The sequence below is a fragment of the Neomonachus schauinslandi genome, chromosome 1 (assembly GCF_002201575.2).
Source record: "Neomonachus schauinslandi chromosome 1, ASM220157v2, whole genome shotgun sequence".
NCBI lineage: Eukaryota > Metazoa > Chordata > Mammalia > Carnivora > Phocidae > Neomonachus > Neomonachus schauinslandi.
Genome location: NC_058403.1, coordinates 195,506,798 through 195,523,819, shown reverse-complemented (window position 1 = coordinate 195,523,819; position 17,022 = coordinate 195,506,798). Strand labels below are relative to the sequence as shown.

At 35.8% G+C, this 17,022-nt stretch overlaps 1 protein-coding gene across 1 annotated transcript in view; it reads left to right on the top strand.

Moving 5' to 3' along the window:
• Window positions 1–7,469: 7,469 nt before the first annotated feature.
• DOCK3 (dedicator of cytokinesis 3) overlaps window positions 7,470–17,022 on the top strand; it is a 482,665-nt gene continuing 473,112 nt past the window's right edge. The window contains exon 1 of the mRNA XM_044912806.1: window positions 7,470–7,587. Within this exon, the coding sequence (XP_044768741.1) occupies window positions 7,470–7,587 (118 nt within the window). The remainder of the gene's footprint in view (window positions 7,588–17,022) is intronic.

Sequence of the window (17,022 nt, the reverse complement as noted above, 5' to 3'; positions counted from 1 at the left end):
TGTAATATAGCTTGAAATCGGGCAATGTGATGCCCCCAGCTTTGTTTTTCTTTTTCAACATCTCCTTGGTGATTCGGGGTCTTTTCTGATTCCGTACAAATTTTAGTATTGTTTGTTCCAGCACTTTGAAAAATGTCATTGGTATTTTGATCAGGATGGCATTGAAGATATAGATTGCTCTGGGTAGCATCGACATTTTAACAATGTTTATTCTTCCAATCCATGAGCCTGGAATGTTTTTCCATCTTTTTGTGTCTTCTTCAATTTCTTTCATGAGTGTTCTGTAGTTCCTAGAGTATAGATCCTTTACCTCTTTGGTTAGGTTTATTGCAAGGTATCTTATGGTTTTTGGTGCTATTGTAAATGGAATCGATTCTCTAATTTCTCTTTCTACAGTTACATTGTTAGTGTATAAGAAAGCAACTGATTTCTGTGCATTGATTTTGTATCCTGCCACATTACTGAATTGCTGTATGAATTCTAGTAATTTGGGGATGGCGTCTTGGGTTTTCCACATAAAGTATCATGGCATCTGAGAAGAGAGAGAGTTTGATTTCCTCTTTGCCAATTTGAATACCTTTTATTTTTGTTGTCTGATTGCTGTTGCTAGGACTTCTAGTAATATATTGAACGATAGTTTTGCCCAGTTTCCTCTTAGCCCTTAAGGAATATAGCGTACTTTTTATTTTATTTTGCAGTGCTTCACTTGCTTTGCATGAGGTAGCACTAAAGTAATAGTTATCATTTGGGAAAAAGGTGTGGATTACTTTGGCATTATTCATGGCCAGTTGTTGTGTGCCTTAAACCAGATTTTCTTTGCTATCCATGTCCTCCCAGGGTGTGTCCCTCCCTCATCCTGTTGAAGGAATGCAAATTAGCTTCATTATGGACCCAAGCAAAACTTAGTTAAGGGGACAGATCTCTAAGAAATCATGTATTGCCAAGCCAAACAAAATATTTTTGTTTGAACTATTTTTTTCTTTTTCTTATCATTGGTATAGATAATACAGAAATGACTGTTATTGGGATTGCTTCTCATTTAATGTAATCGTCCTAGGATTAACTAAAGAGCAATGCAGTAATGCTTGAAATGCAAACTCTTTTGATATTTTTTTGACCTAGAAATAAGAAAAATAGTAAAAATATGTAAGAGACTGATAATGTTTTTGTGAGTTTCTAAAGTTGTACTAAGGTGATAATGTGGTACATAGTCTGTGTTTAAACTATTTTTTTTTTAAAGATTTTATTTATTTATTTGAGACAGAGAGAATGAGAGAGACAGAGAGCACATGAGAGAGGGGAGGGTCAGAGGGAGAAGCAGGCTCCCTGCCGAGCAGGGAGCCCGATGCGGGACTCGATCCCGAGACTCCAGGATCATGACCTGAGCCGAAGGCAGTCGCTTAACCAACTGAGCCACCCAGGCGCCCTGTGTTTAAACTATTTTTAAGGAAAAAAATGCCTTCATGCGATTTTTTTTTTCATATGTCTTTCGACGTATAATGTGCTTGTTGCAAGGGCTTAAGAATAGTTGACTTTTTTTTTTTTTAAGATTTTTATTTATTTACTTGAGAGAGAGAGCATAAGCAGGGGGTGAGGCAGAGAGATAGGCAGCCTCCCCGCTGAGTGGGGAGCATGATGTGGAGTTTGATCCCAGGACCCTGGGATTATGGCCTGAACTGAGGGCAGATGCCCAGCTGACTGAGTCACCCAGGTGTCACGAGTTGACTTTTTATAATCAGTTTTATTATAATGAATACATAGGTATTACTGTTTATGTAAATAAATGTTAAGTGAAATTGATAGTAGTTTTTCCTCCCTCCTGTACTTGGTGTTACTTTTGTCATGCATTTTACTTTTCAGAATACTACAAATACACAACACATTGGTACTGTTTTTGTTTCAGACTAGGAGTTGGCAAATTTTTACTCTAAAGGACCAGATAGTAAAATATTTTAAACTTTACAGGCCAGGTGGCAAAATTGAAGTATATTATGTAGGTATACTTATTCAACAAAAAAGGAAATAAATTTCCACGCAGTTTTTATTGATGAAATTCAAAATATAAAAATAATTGAGCACACCTTTTTTTGGTAATCTATATCTAATGAGAGGAACAGAATTTTTTTTTTGGATTAATTGTCTTTTAATGTTAATGTTCCCTATAATCAAAATCAGTCACAAATCTTTATCTATTAATACTGATCTGTAATGAGGATTTTATGTTTTTCATCTTTATAAATACTTTTTCAGACAGGTATTGCCAATATGATGTTTATATATATTTTAATTTGAGAGTATTCATCACTTGGCAGGCATTTATGGAATTTATTAGCATCTTCTCTTGTTATTTGCCATTTAGCATGTAATTACATTGCAGATTAAAGTACTTCCAACTGATGGTTAGGTGGAAGTTCCTCAGTTGCACCATTATATGGATTTTGAAATACGGAAATTTCCTTTGCAGTTGCATTGAAGTTTAAAAAATCTGCAAGAACTGTATTTTGAGCCCAAAGATGTGTGGGATCCAAATTTGAGTTAGAATGGAGATACTTTTTCTTTTTTTTAACTTTTGAAAGTACGAAAAGTTTATAAAGCAGCTTAACATTAGTTGTGATTTGAATTGGCATCAGAATATCTTTAATATAGGTATAAATTTCACAAGTTTGATTTTAAATTAAATTAAGAAACATTATCAAGACTGAATCAAAAACTAATTTCCAAAGCCATTTATTGTTTGATTCACTACATCAAATCTAATGATGTATTGTATGGTGACTACATAACATAATAAAATTAAAAAAATAGTGGATGAAGGAAGGGGCGCCTGGCTGACTCAGTCAGTGGAGGATGTGACTCTTGATCTTGGGGTTGTGAGTTTGAGCCCCACGTTGGTTGTAGAGATTACTTAAAAAATAAGACGTTTAAGGGCGCCTGGGTGGCTCAGTTTGTTAAGCGACTGCCTTCGGCTCAGGTCATGATCCTGGAGTCCCGGGATCGAGTCCCACGTCAGGCTCCCTGCTCAGCAGGGAGTCTGCCTCTCTCTCTGACCCTACCCCCTCTCATGCTCTCTATCTCATTCTCTGTCTCAAATAAATAAATAAAGACGTTTAAAAAAATAATGGATGAGGGAAGTTTTCATTCACAAAAATTTCAGTTACAGTTTGAAGTGCAATAAAATTGCAATAAAACTTGACTACTACTAAGCCATCTTGCTGCTGTGCACTTGATCAAGTCAGGATACTTGCCTTCTGTTTTTCATAAAAATTCATGGAAGTGAAGATCAAGTGCATGAGAGCAAATGAAGTTCTTTGTTGACCACTGGCAGGCTAACACATGAAAGAGTCATATAATTTCTGCAGAGTACTTGCTGATGAATCATACAATGAATAACCATAGATTTTAAACATCTTACATTTTTACAAGCTTTCTAAATTGGTCCAACTGCGTTATTTTCTGTCCATGTATATTTTCACTACCTTTAATCATAACACATCTTAGTAGCTTTCACTTCAGATGGTACTGAGTTAGTGTTGTCTCAGCTTGTTCAGTCACTTCAGACTTGGAATTGACTTCTTGAATATAACGGAGCAGTATCAGTAACATTTGTTGAGTCAAGGAAAACCACTTGTATTTCTTTGCCTTTTAAAAAAGTATCAAAAACTAGTGATGTACAATACCTTGGCTCATTGAATTTAAATAAAAAAGTATACAATTCATTGGTTTTAATGTATTTAGAAGGTTGCATAACCGTCATCACTACCTAATTCCAGAATATTTTCATCACTCCATAAAGAATCCCTATACCCAATGACAGTCACTCCACGTTCCTCTCCAGGGATATGGCAGTTACTAATATACTTTCTGTGTCCATGGATTTGCCTATTTTGGACATTTTATATGAGTAGAATCGTAAAATATGTGGCCTTTTGTGTCTAACTTAGCATAGTTTTTCGAAGTTCATCCATGTAGTAGTATGTATCAGTACTTAATTCTTTTTATGGATGATAATATTCCATTGTATGGATATACCACATTTTATTTATCCAGTCATCCATTTGATGGATATATGGATTTTTTCCACTTTTTGGCTATTACAAATTGTCTCATGAACCTTTGTAGATAACTTCTTGTGTGAGCATGTGTTTTCAGTTCTCTTGGGGTATATATGTAGGAGTGGAAATGTTGTATCATATGATAATTATATGTTTAACTTTTTGAGGAACTGCCAAATGATTTTTTACAGCAACCATTTTACATTTCTGCCAGCAGTATATCCCTACAGTTTTATTGTCAGTCTTTTTGATTATAGCCATCTTAGTGGGTATGAAATGGCATCTCATGGTTTTGATTAGCATTTCGCTAGTGACTAACGTTGAGCATTTTCATGTTTTATTGGCCACTTGTATATCTTCTTTAGAGAAATATCCATTCAGATCCTTTTTCCATTTTTAATTTTTTTATTGTTGTAAAAGTTCTTTTATATATTCTGGATGCAAATCCTTTGTAAGATATATTATTTGCAAATATTTTCTCCCATTCCCTGGGTTTTCTTTTTCACTTTCTTGATGGTGTCCTTTGCAGCACTAAAGTTTTTAAGTTTAATGAAGTTCAATTTATTCTTTTGTTTATGATTTTGGTGTCATAATATAAGGAAGCACTGACTAATTTAAGGTCCTAAAGATTTACTCATATTTTCTTTAAGAATTGCATAGTTTAGATGAACCATGAGAGACAATGGACCTGAGAAACAAACAGGGTTTTGTGGGGGGGGGGATTGGTGAGCCTGGTGATGGGTATTAAGGAGGGCACGTACTGCATGGAGCACTGGGTGTTATACGAAAACAATGGATCGTGGATCACTACATCAAAACCTAATGATGTATTGTATGGTGACTACCATAACATAATAAAATTAAAAAATATATATATATATTAGAAAAATTACAAAAAAAAAGAATTGCGTAGTTTAGCTTTTATTTTGTCTTTGATCCAGTCTGAGGTAAAATTCACATATATTGAATTAGTTGTACAGTTTTGCCTAAAGTCTACACTTAACACATGGTCAAACACTTTTCTGTCTTTCCAGAATATTCTTTTTGTGCTACCTGATCAGTCCATGTTTCTCTGGAGACAACTGGTTTTTTGATTTTATTTATCTTAATTTAGCCTGTTCTAGATCTTTTAGTAAATAGAACTATGTAGTATGTACACTTTTGCATCTAACTTCTTTTGTTCGGCATAATGATTGTGATATTCATCCAATGTGTTACTTGTATCAGTGGATCTTTATTTTTTATGTGTAAGTGATATTGTAGTTTTGAATATTGCATATTTTATCTATACTTATTTTGAACAGCTGGGTTGTTTCCATTTCTGGCTATTGTGAATAAAGCTGCTGTGAACATTCTTATAGAAGTTATTTTTTGTTTTGAATCACTCTCATGAGGGGTTTATCACTTTTTTTGGCATCTTTTTTCACTACAGTGTAGTTGACACACAATGTTACATTAGTTTTAGGTGAACAACATAGGGAGTGATCCAATAACTCTGTAGGATATGCTATACTCATCACAAGGATAGTTACTATCTGTCACCATATAACATTATTGTAGTACTATTGACTAATATTCCCTATACTGTACCTTTCATCCCTGTAACCTATTCATTCCATAACTAGAAGCCTGTACATTCTATTCCCCTTCACCCATTTTATCCATTTCCTCAGTCCCTGGCAATCAATTTGTTCTCTGTATTAATAGGTCTGTTTCTGCCTTTTTTGGTCCGTTTTGTTTTTTAGATTCCACACATAAGTGAAATAATACGGTATTTGACTTTTTCTTTCTGACTTATCTCACTTAGCATAATACCCTCTAGGTCCATCCATATTGTCATGAATGGCAAGATTTCATTCTTTTTTATAAGTAAAATTCCATTATATACACACACACACAAACACATACACACACACACACACACACACACATACCACATCTTCTTTGTCCATTCATCTGTTGATGTTTACTTAGGTTGCTTCCATACCTTGGCTATTGTAAAAAATGCTACAATAAACAAAGGGGTGCATATATCTTTTTGAATTAGTGTTCTCATTTTCCTTGTGTAAATACTTAGTAGTGGAATCCTGGGTCATATGGCATTTCTATTTTTAGTTTTTTGAGGAGCCTCCATACTATTTTCTATAGTGGTTGCACCAATTCACAGTCCTATCAACAGTGCATGAGAGTTCCCTTTTCTCCACATCCTCTCAACACTTGTTATTTCTGGTCGTTTTGATACTAGCCACTCAAAGAACTGATTTTAGATTATAAGACTTGATATATGGTAGTAGAAGTCCTTTAAGATTGACAAGGCTATTCTTGTTTCTTTGTATTCTTACATAAATTTTGAAATCAAATTATCATTTTCCTAAAAAAAGAAGATGGGTTAAATTAAAAAAAATTTTTTTAATTCCAGTATAACAACATACAGTGTTACATTATTTTCAGTTGTACAATATACTGATTTAACTATTCTATACATTACTCAGTGCTCATCATGATAAGTGTATTCTTAATCACCTTCTCCTACTTCACCCCCCCATACCCAACTCCTCCCCTCTGGCAACTACCACTTCTCTATTTTTAAGAGTCTGTTCTTTTTTGTCTCTTTTTTTCTTTTTTGTTCTGTTTTGTTTTTTAAATTCCACATATGATTGAAATCGTACAGTATTTATCTTTCTTGACTTAATTCACTTAGCATTATACCTTTTAGATCCATCCATGTTCTTGCAAATGGCAAGATTTCATTTTTTTATGGTCAAGTAATATTCCATTGTGTGTATGTATATATACAGACATATTATATATATATATACACACACACACACATACACACATATATACACATGGATATATATACATACACACCACCTCTTCTTTATCCATCTATGGATTGACAGTTGGGTTGCTTCCATATCTTGGCAATTGTAAATAATGTTGCAATAAATATGGAATTCTAACTGGTATTATAGACTTTCTCTGTTGTACATTTGCTTTTTATTTCATGAATTTCTGTTTACATTTTTATTATGGGGACTTTGTTTCTCAAAGTATAATCATATTTACTTGGTGATTCTTTATAAAACTGTTTATATTAGATAAGAAGCCTCCAGTGTTAATTTCTTCTGAAATAATTGAGACGTATTTGCCCAAAAAGGACAGGTGAACACAAGTCATGCTGAGAGAAAGAGAGACTCTGTTTACAGAAGCATTTTCGTACATATACTACCCAGGAATAATTTTGCCAAAATGTACTTCAATATACTGAGCTACTTTATATTACTACTCAAAATATAGTTTAAGTTGAAAGGGGCTTACATATTTGAAAGATGAATTAGTGAAGAAGGGAAAGTATATATTTAAGAAAATTTAGTGTTTAATTTCAATGACACTGACCTTGTCTCAGTATTAAAAATGCTAATTGATGCATTTACCTTTGTTTTCCTAGTGATATGCAGCTTTCGAGGATCTGTCCCTCAAGGCTTGGTCTTAGAAATAGGAGAAACGGTCCAGATTCTTGAAAAATGTGAAGGTAAGTATGGACCTATGCAGTACACAAACAGTGATAATTTTGGGTAGTATTATATACATTTATTTTGTAGTAATAGATTATAAGCAATCATTTTGAAAGCATAATTAACCACATTATGATACATTGTTATAAAATCCTTCCTCATTTATACTTATCATAAATGTATGGGTTATTTTGGTTCTAATCTAATAGGAACAATTAAAGAACTCATTGTTGGCCCTCAGAATGTAATTTTTATACACACAGTATGTTAAATGATTAATTTTGATTTTACAATTAAATAGATAATCTTCCACTCATGCTTAGCTGCATTTGAATAGAATTGAATTGTAATTAGTTCATTTGTATGTTTCTGTTTAATTGGCTGGATGTGATCAGTTATAATTAAAACAAGGCAGTAAATAATGCTCAAATGAAGTTTGGCTTGACTACTAGCCTCTTCTGTCATGTATATGGGTGGTTCTGCTGTAACATTTTTTTTTTTTTTTTTTTTTTTTTAAAGATTTTATTTATTTATTTGAGACAGAGAGAATGAGATACAGAGAGCATGAGGGAGGAGGGTCAGAGGGAGAAGCAGACTCCCTGCCGAGCAGGGAGCCCGATGCGGGACTCGATCCCGGGACTCCAGGATCATGACCTGAGCCGAAGGCAGTCGCTTAACCAACTGAGCCACCCAGGCGCCCTGCTGTAACATTTTTTTTTTTAATTTTTATTTATTTATTTATTTGAGAGAGAGAGAGAATGAGAGACAGAGAGCATGAGAGGGAAGAGGGCAGAGGGAGAAGCAGACCCCCCGCCGAGCAGGGACCCCGATGCGGGACTCGATCCTGGGACTCCAGGATCATGACCTGAGCCGAAGGCAGTCGCTTAACCGACTGAGCCACCCAGGCACCCCTGCTGTAACATTTATGCATTATTGAAAAATGTAACATTTTTTAAAATCATGCACTTGGGGCTCCTGGGTGGTGCAGTTGGTTAAGTATCCGACTCTTGGTTTCGGTGCAGGTTGTGATCTCAGGGCTGTGGGATTGAGTCCCACATCAGGCTCTAGGCTCAGGAATCTGCTTAAGATTCTCTCTCCCCACGGAGTACGGCTGGAGACCAGGGAGACAAGAGTGATCGACTGCTTTTCTCTGAGGGCTCACTGAGGAGTGGGGCCCTGAGTTCTCGGCTCCTCCGGGACCAGAGATTGGGAGGTCGCCATATTCATTCTCATCCTCCAAAGCTGTACAGAAAGCTTTCAGGGAACAAAAGCTACCAAGAGCAAACCCGAGCAGATTACTTAGCCTGGCCCCTGGCAAGGGTGGTACAGTTCCGCCTCAGGCAAAGACATTTGAGAATGACTGCAACAGACCCCTCACCCAGAAGATCAGCAAGAACATCCAGCCAAGACCAAGTTTATTGATCAAGTAGAATGGCAAAACCCCAGAGCTAGGGTAATACAGCACATAGAATTCATGGCTTTTTCCCCATGATTCTTTAGTCTTTCAAAGTTAATTTTTTTTTTTATTTTTTAAAGATTTTATTTGTTTTTTGACAGAGAGAGAGACAGCAAGAGAGGGAACACAAGCAGGGGGAGTGGGAGAAGGAGAAGCAGGCTTCCTGCCCAGCAGGGAGCCTGATGCAGAGCTCGATCCCAGGACCCTGGGATCATGACCTGAGCCGAAGGCAGACGCTTAACAACTGAGCCACCCAGGCATCCCTCAAAGTTAATTTTTAAAGTTTTCTTTATTTTTCTTTTTCTATTTTTTTAGTTGAATTTTTCTTCTTCCCTTTTTCAAAAAACATCAATTTCTTTGTTAAAAATCTTTTTTAATTTTCATTTTTACAGTCATATTTTATCCCTTCATTGAATTTGACCTTTTTGTGTATATATAAATTTTTCTTTCTTTAAAATTTTGGGATACAGTTTTTTCTAACAGACCAAAATATATCCTAAATCTAGTGTATGACGTTTTCTTGTCTCCCGCCTGATCACATTCTCTCTTTTTTGAAAATTTTTTCATTCTTTTTTCAACCAACTTCTTATCAATTCTTTTTTAAAAATATTATTTAATTTTCATCTTTACAGTCATATTCCATCCCTTAATTGTATTTACCCTTATTTTTGTATATATATAAGCTTTTCATTCTTTAATATTTTGGGAGACAATTCCTTCTAACAGACCAAAAAACACCCAAAGTCTAGTGTGTGGCTCTGTTCTATTCACCAGCCTGATCATATTCTTTTTTTTAAATTTCCCTTTCTTTTCCCCCTGGTTTCGAATCTCTTCTGATTTGCTTAGTGTATATTGTTCTGGGGTCATTGTTACCCTGTTAGCATTTTGTTGTCTCATTCATCTATTTGCCTCTGGACAAAATGACAAGACGGAAAAACTCACCTAAAAAAAAAAGAGGCAGCACTGACTGCCAGGGACCTGATCAATACAGACATTAGTAAGATGTCAGAACTAGAGTTCAGAATGATGATTATAAAGATACTAGCTGGGCTTGAAAAAAGCATGGAAGATACTAGAGAATCGCTTTCTGGAGAAATAAAAGAACTGAAATCTAACCAAGTTGAAATCAAAAAGGCTATTAATGAGGCACAATCAAAAATGGAGGCTCTAACTGCTAGGATAAATGAGGCCAGAAGAGAGAATTAGTGATACAGAAGACCAAATGGTGGAGAATAAGGAAGCTGAGAAAAAGAGAGATAAACAACTACTGGATAACGAGGGCAGAATTTGAGAAATAAGTGATACCATAAGATGAAACAATATTAGAATAATTGGGATCCCAGAAGAAGAAGAAAGAGAGAAAGGAGCAGAAGGTATACTGGAGCAAATTATAGCAGAGAACTTCCCTAATTTGGGGAAGGAAATGGGCATCAAAATCCAGGAGGCACAGAGAACCCCCCTCAAAATCAATAAAAATAGGTCAACACCCTGACAACTTATAATAAAACTTACGAGTCTCAGAGACAAAGAGAAAATCCTGAAAACAGCTCAGGACAAGAGGTCTGTAACCTACAATGGTAGAAACATTAGATTGGCAGCAGACCTATCCACAGAGACCCAGCAGGCCAGAAAGGACTGGCATGATATATTCAGAACACTAAATGAGAAAAATATGCAACCAAGAATACTGTATCCAGCTAGGCTGTCACTGAAAATAGAAGGAAAGATAAAAAGTTTCCAGGACAAACAAAAACTAAAAGAATTTGCAAACACCAAACCAGCCCTACAAGAAATATTAAAAGGGTCCTCTAAGCAAAGAAAGAGCCTAAAAGTAGCATAGACTAGGAAGGAACAGAGACAATATACAGTAACAGTCACCTTACAGGCAATATAATGGCACTAAATTCATATCTCACAATAGTTACCCTAAATGTAAATGGGCTAAATGCCCCAAACAAAAGACACAGGGTATCAGATTGGATAAAAAAACAAGACCCATCGATGTGCTGTCTGCAAGAGACTCATTTTAGACCCAAAGACACCCCCAGATTGAAAGCAAGGGGGTGGAAAACCATTTACCATGCTAATGGGCATCAAAATAAAGCTGGGGTGGCAATCCTTATATCAGACAAATTAGATTTTAAACCAAAGACTGTAATAAGAGATGAGGAAGGACACTATATCCTACTTAAAGGATCTATCCAACAAGAAGATCTAACAATTGTAAATATCTATGCCCCTAACATGGGAGCAGCCAGTTATATAAGACAATTAATAACAAAATCAAAGAAACACATAGACAATAATACAATAATAGCGGGGTACATTAACACCCCCCTCACTGAAATGGACAGATCATCTAAGCAAAAGATCAACAAGGAAATAAAGACTCTAAATGACACACTGGACCAAATGGACTTCACAGATATATTCAGAACATTCCGTCCCAAAGCCAACAGACTACACATTCTTCTCTAGTGCCCATGGAACATTCTCCAGAATACATCACATCCTAGGTCACAAATCAGGTCTGAACCGGTACCAAAGGATTGGGATCATTCCCTGCCTATTTTCAGATGACAGTGCTTTGAACCTAGAGCTCAATCATAAGAGGAAAGTTGGAAAGAACTCAAATACATGGAGGGTAAAGAGTATCCTACTAAAGAATGAATGGGTCAACCAGGAAATTAAAGAAGAATTTAAAAAATTCATGGAAACAAGTGAAAATGAAAACACAACTGTTCAAAATTTTGGGATGCAGCAAAGGAGGAAAGTATATAGTAATTCCAACTTTTCTCAAGAAACAAGAAAGGTCTCAAATACACAACCTAACCAAAGGAGCTGGAGAAAGATCAGCAAATAAAACCTAAACCCAGCAGGAGAAGAGAAATAATAAAGATCAGAGCAGAAATCAATGAAATAGAAACCAAAAGAACAGTAGAACAGATCAACAAAGCAAGGAGCTGGCTCTTTGAAAGAATTAACAAGATTGATAAACCCCTGGCCAGACTTATCAAAAAGAAAAGAAAAATGACGCAAATAAATAAAATCATGAATGAAAGAGGAGAGATCATAACTAACACCAAGGAAATACAAGCAATTATAAGAACATATTATGAGCAACTATATGCCGGCAAATTAGACAATCTGGAAGAAATGGATGCATTCCTAGAGATGTATCAACTGCCAAAACTGAACCAGGAAGAAATAGAAAACCTGAACAGACCCATAACCAGGAAGGAAATTGAAGAAGTAATAAAAAATCTCCCAACAAACAAAAGCCCAGGGCCAGATGGCTTCCCAGGGGAATTCTACCATACATTTCAAGAAGAATTACTACCTATTCTTCTGAAACTGTTCCAAAAAATAGAAATGGAAGGAAAACTTCTAAACTCATTTTATGAGGCCAGCATTACCTTGATCCCAAAACCAGACAAAGACCCCACTAAAAAGAATTACAGACCAATATCCCTGATGAACATGGATGCAAAAATTCTGACCAAAATACTAGCCAGTAACATCCAACAGTACATTAAAAGGATTATTCACCATGACCAAGTGGGATGTATTCCTGGGCTGCAAGGTTGGCTCAACATCTGCAGATCAATCCATGTGATACAATACATTAATAAAAGAAAGAACAAGAACCATAGGATCCTCTCAGTAGATGTAGAAAAAGGCATTTGACAAAGTACAGCATTTGACAAAGTACAGCATCCTTTCTTGATCAAAACTCTTCAGAGTATGGGGATAGAGGGTACATACCTCAATATAATTAAAGCCATCTATGAAAACCCCACAGCGAATATCATTCTCATTCCCCTAAGGTCAGGAACACAGCAGGGATTTCCACTATCACCACTGCTGTTCAACATAGTACTAGAAGTCCTAGCCTCAGCAATCAGACAACAAAAAGAAATAAAAGGCATCCGAATTGGCAAAGAAGAAGTCAAACTCTCACTCTTTGCAGATGATATGACACTTTATGTGGAAAAAGATTCCACCCCAAAACTGCTAGAACTCATACAGGAATTCAGTGAAGTGTCAGGATATAAAATCAATGCATAGAAATCAGTGGCATTTCTATACACCACCAACAAGACAGAAGAAAGAGAAATTAAGGAGTTGATCCCATTTACAATGGCACCCAAAACCATAAGCTACCTAGGTATAAGTCTAACCAAAAGGGCAAAGTATCTGTACTCAGAAAACTATAGAATACTCATGAAAGAAATTGAGGAAGACACAAAGAAATGGAAAAACGTTCCATGCTCATGGATTGGAAGAACAAATATTGTGAAAATGTCTATAGTACCTAAAGCAATCTACACATTTAATGCAACCCCTATAAAAATATGATCAACATTTTTCAAATTAATAGTACAAATAATCCTAAAATTTGTATGGAATCAGAAAAGACCCCGAATAGCCAAAGGAATGTTGAAAAGCAAAGCCGGTGGCATCACAATTCCGGACTTCAAACTCTATTACAAAGCTGTCATCATCATGACAGTATGGTACTGGCCCAAAAACAGACACATAAATCAATGAAACAGAGTAGGGAGCCCAGAAATGGACTCTCAACTCCATGGCCAACTAATCTTCAACAAAGCAGGAAAGAATGTCCAATGGAACAAAGACAGTCTCTTCAACAGATGGTGTTGGGAAAATCGGACAGCCACATGCAGAAGAATGAAACTGGACCATTTCCTTACACCACTCACAAAAATAGACTCAAAATGGATGAAAGACCTAAATGTGAGACGTATCCATCAAAATCCTTGAGGATAACACAGGCAGCAACGTCTTCGATCTTAGCCGCAGCAACTTCTTCCTAGAAATATCGCCAAAGGCAAGGGAAGCAAGGGCAAAAATGAACTATAGGGACTTCATCAAGATAAAAAGCTTTTTGCACAGCAAAGGAAACAGTCAACAAAACCAAAAGACAACTGACAGAATGGGAGAAGATATTTACAAATGACATATCAGATAAAGGGCTAGTATCCAAAATCTATAAAGAACTTATGAAACTCAACACCCAAAGAACAACTAATCCAATCAGGAAATGGGCAGAACACATGAAGAGACATTTCTGCAAAGAAGACATTCAAATGGCCAACAGACACATGAAAAAGTGCTCAACATCACTCAGTATCAGGGAAATCCAAATCGAAACCTCAGTGCGATACCACCTCACACCAGTCAGAATGGCCAAAATTAACAAGTAACGAAATGATAGATGTTGGCAAGGATGCAGAGAAAGGGGAACCCTCCTACACTGTTGGTGGGAATACAAGCTGATGCAGCCACTCTGGAAAACAGTATGGAGGTTCCTCAAAAAGTTGAAAATAAAGCTACCTTACAACCCAGCAATTGCACCACTGGGTATTTACCCCAAAGATACAAATGTAGTGATCTGAAAGGGAACCTGCATCCCAGTGTTTATAGTAGCATTGTCCAGAATAGCCAAAGTATGGAAAGAGCCTAGATGTTCACCAACAGATGAACAGATAAAGATGTGGTATGTATATTCAATGGAATATTATGCTTCCATAAAAAAAAATGAAATCTTGGCCATTTGCAATGACATGGATGGAACTAGAGTGTGTTACGGTAAGTGAAAGAAGTCAGTCGGAGAAAGATAAGTATCATATGATCTCACAGATATGAGGATTTTGAGAAACAAGGTAGAGGATCATAGGGGAAGTGAGGGAAAAATGAAAAAAGACGTAACCAGAGAGGGAGACAAAGCATAAGATACTCTTAATCTCATGAAACAAACTGAGGGTTGCTGGAGTGGAGGGGCGTGGGAAGGATGGGTGGCTGGGTGATGGTCATTGGGGAGGGTATGTACTATGGTGAGTGCTGTTAATTGTTTAAGACTGATGAATCAAAGACCTGTACCCCCGAAACAAATAATACATTATATGTTAATAAAAAAATAAAAAATCTCTCTCCCTCTCCCTTTGCCCCTCTCTTGTCTCTAAAATAAATAAATAAATCTTTAAAAAAATCATGCACTCAGATCAACAAGATATATGGAAAAAATAAAGTTAGGGAGAAATCACATAAAATCAGAGTATTGACAAAAGCAAAATTGATACCATGGGCAAGAACCTGGGCAGCCTAGGCTGGCAGTTCAGCAGGACTAAAAGGCATCTCAAATTACATAATAGAATGGAAATGTTGCTGTGTGGGCATGGAGACAATGCCATGTAAATGGAGCTCTGATCCACTTTCCTACTCTTAAGATGGATATGGAATTAAGAGTAACCTACCATGACCCAGGAATTATGTAAGTTTGGGAGTGCACTTTTCTGGAAAGGGAGCTCTAGTGCAGCACTCATTCAATATTTCTTAAAACAGAAATATAAATCAATACCCCTTCAGGATAAAAATTTTTAGCAAAATAATAGAGGGGAATTCTCTTTATCTGGTAAAGGATATGTGCTAAAAAGCCTACAGCAAATATCATTATCCAATTGTAAAATATTGAAAAATTTCCCACTGAGATCTAAAAATGAGACAAGGAGACCTGCTATAATCATGTGTATTGAACATTATACTGGCAGTACTAGCTAGTGTGGTAAAAAATAAAATACATAGGGGCACCTGGGTGGCTCAGTCGTTAAGTGTCTGCCTTCAGCTCAGGTCATGATCCCAGGGTCCTGGGATCGAGCCACGCATCAGCCTCCTTGCTCAGCCTGGAGCCTGCTTCTCCCTCTCCCACTCCCCCTACTTGTGTTCCTTCTCTCGCTGTGTCTCTCTGTCAAATAAATAAATAAAATCTTAAAAAAAATAAAATACACGAAGAATGGAAATATAAGATTGAAACTATCATTTGTATGTGATATAATTGTATATGTAGAACATCCAATAGATTCTATAAGAAATAACTGGGAATAAATATGGGAACTTAAAAATATGATGGCTACAGTATCAATATTTTAAATATATATTATTTTGTATGTATTTGCAACTAAGAACTAGAAAATGAATTAAAGAAACAATGCTATTTATATAGTATCACAAACAATAAATGCCTAGAAGCAAAACTAATAAAAAATGTAAGACATGTACATTAAAATCTACAAAAACATTGTTGATAGAAATTAAGGAAAATCTAAATAAATGGAAAGATATACCATGTTTATAGATTGAAAGACTTACTGTCTTAAGATGTCCATTCTTCCCAAATTGATCTTGGTTTTAATGCAATCCAATAAAAATCCATCAGGTTGTTTTTTTTTTTTTTTTTATGGATATTGATTCCAACATTTATATGAAAAGATAAAAGGTTACAAATAGCCAAGACAATCATGAAGAAGGCAATAAAGTAGAAGATTTATGCTACCAGATACAAAGATTTGTTATAAATGAAGACATTGTGGTTTTGGGGCAAAGACAGAATAATGAAACAGAATACAGAGTCCAGAAACAGACCATCATGTATATCGTCCAGTGATATATGAAAAAGGTAAAAATTGCAGTGCACTGGGGAAATGATATCCTTTGCAAGAGGTGATACTGGGCCACCTGGAATAAAAAATGATAGTCTATTCAATAAATGGTATTGTGTCAATATTGAAAGCAACGAATATTGATCTCTACCTCATAGTATTTGCCCCAAACACAATTCCAGATGGATGCTACCTAAATGTGAAATGTAAAACCATAATGTACCTTGAAGGAAATATAGGAAAGTATTTTTCTTGACCTTGGGGAAGACAAAAGCACTAACCATAAAGGAAAAGATTGCTAAGTTGTACTGTATTAAAATGAAGATCTGTTCAGAAGACATTAAGGAGAGAAAAAAGGCAAGTCACAGAGAGAGATGTTTGATGAAGGACTTGTATTTAGAGTATATAAAGATCTACTACAAATCAAAAATAAGATATTCCAATAGAAAAATGAGCAGAAGTCTTGATTAGGCTCCTCACAAAACATATATTCCAGTGGCTCATAAACATTCGGAAAGGTGTTTAATTTCATTCAG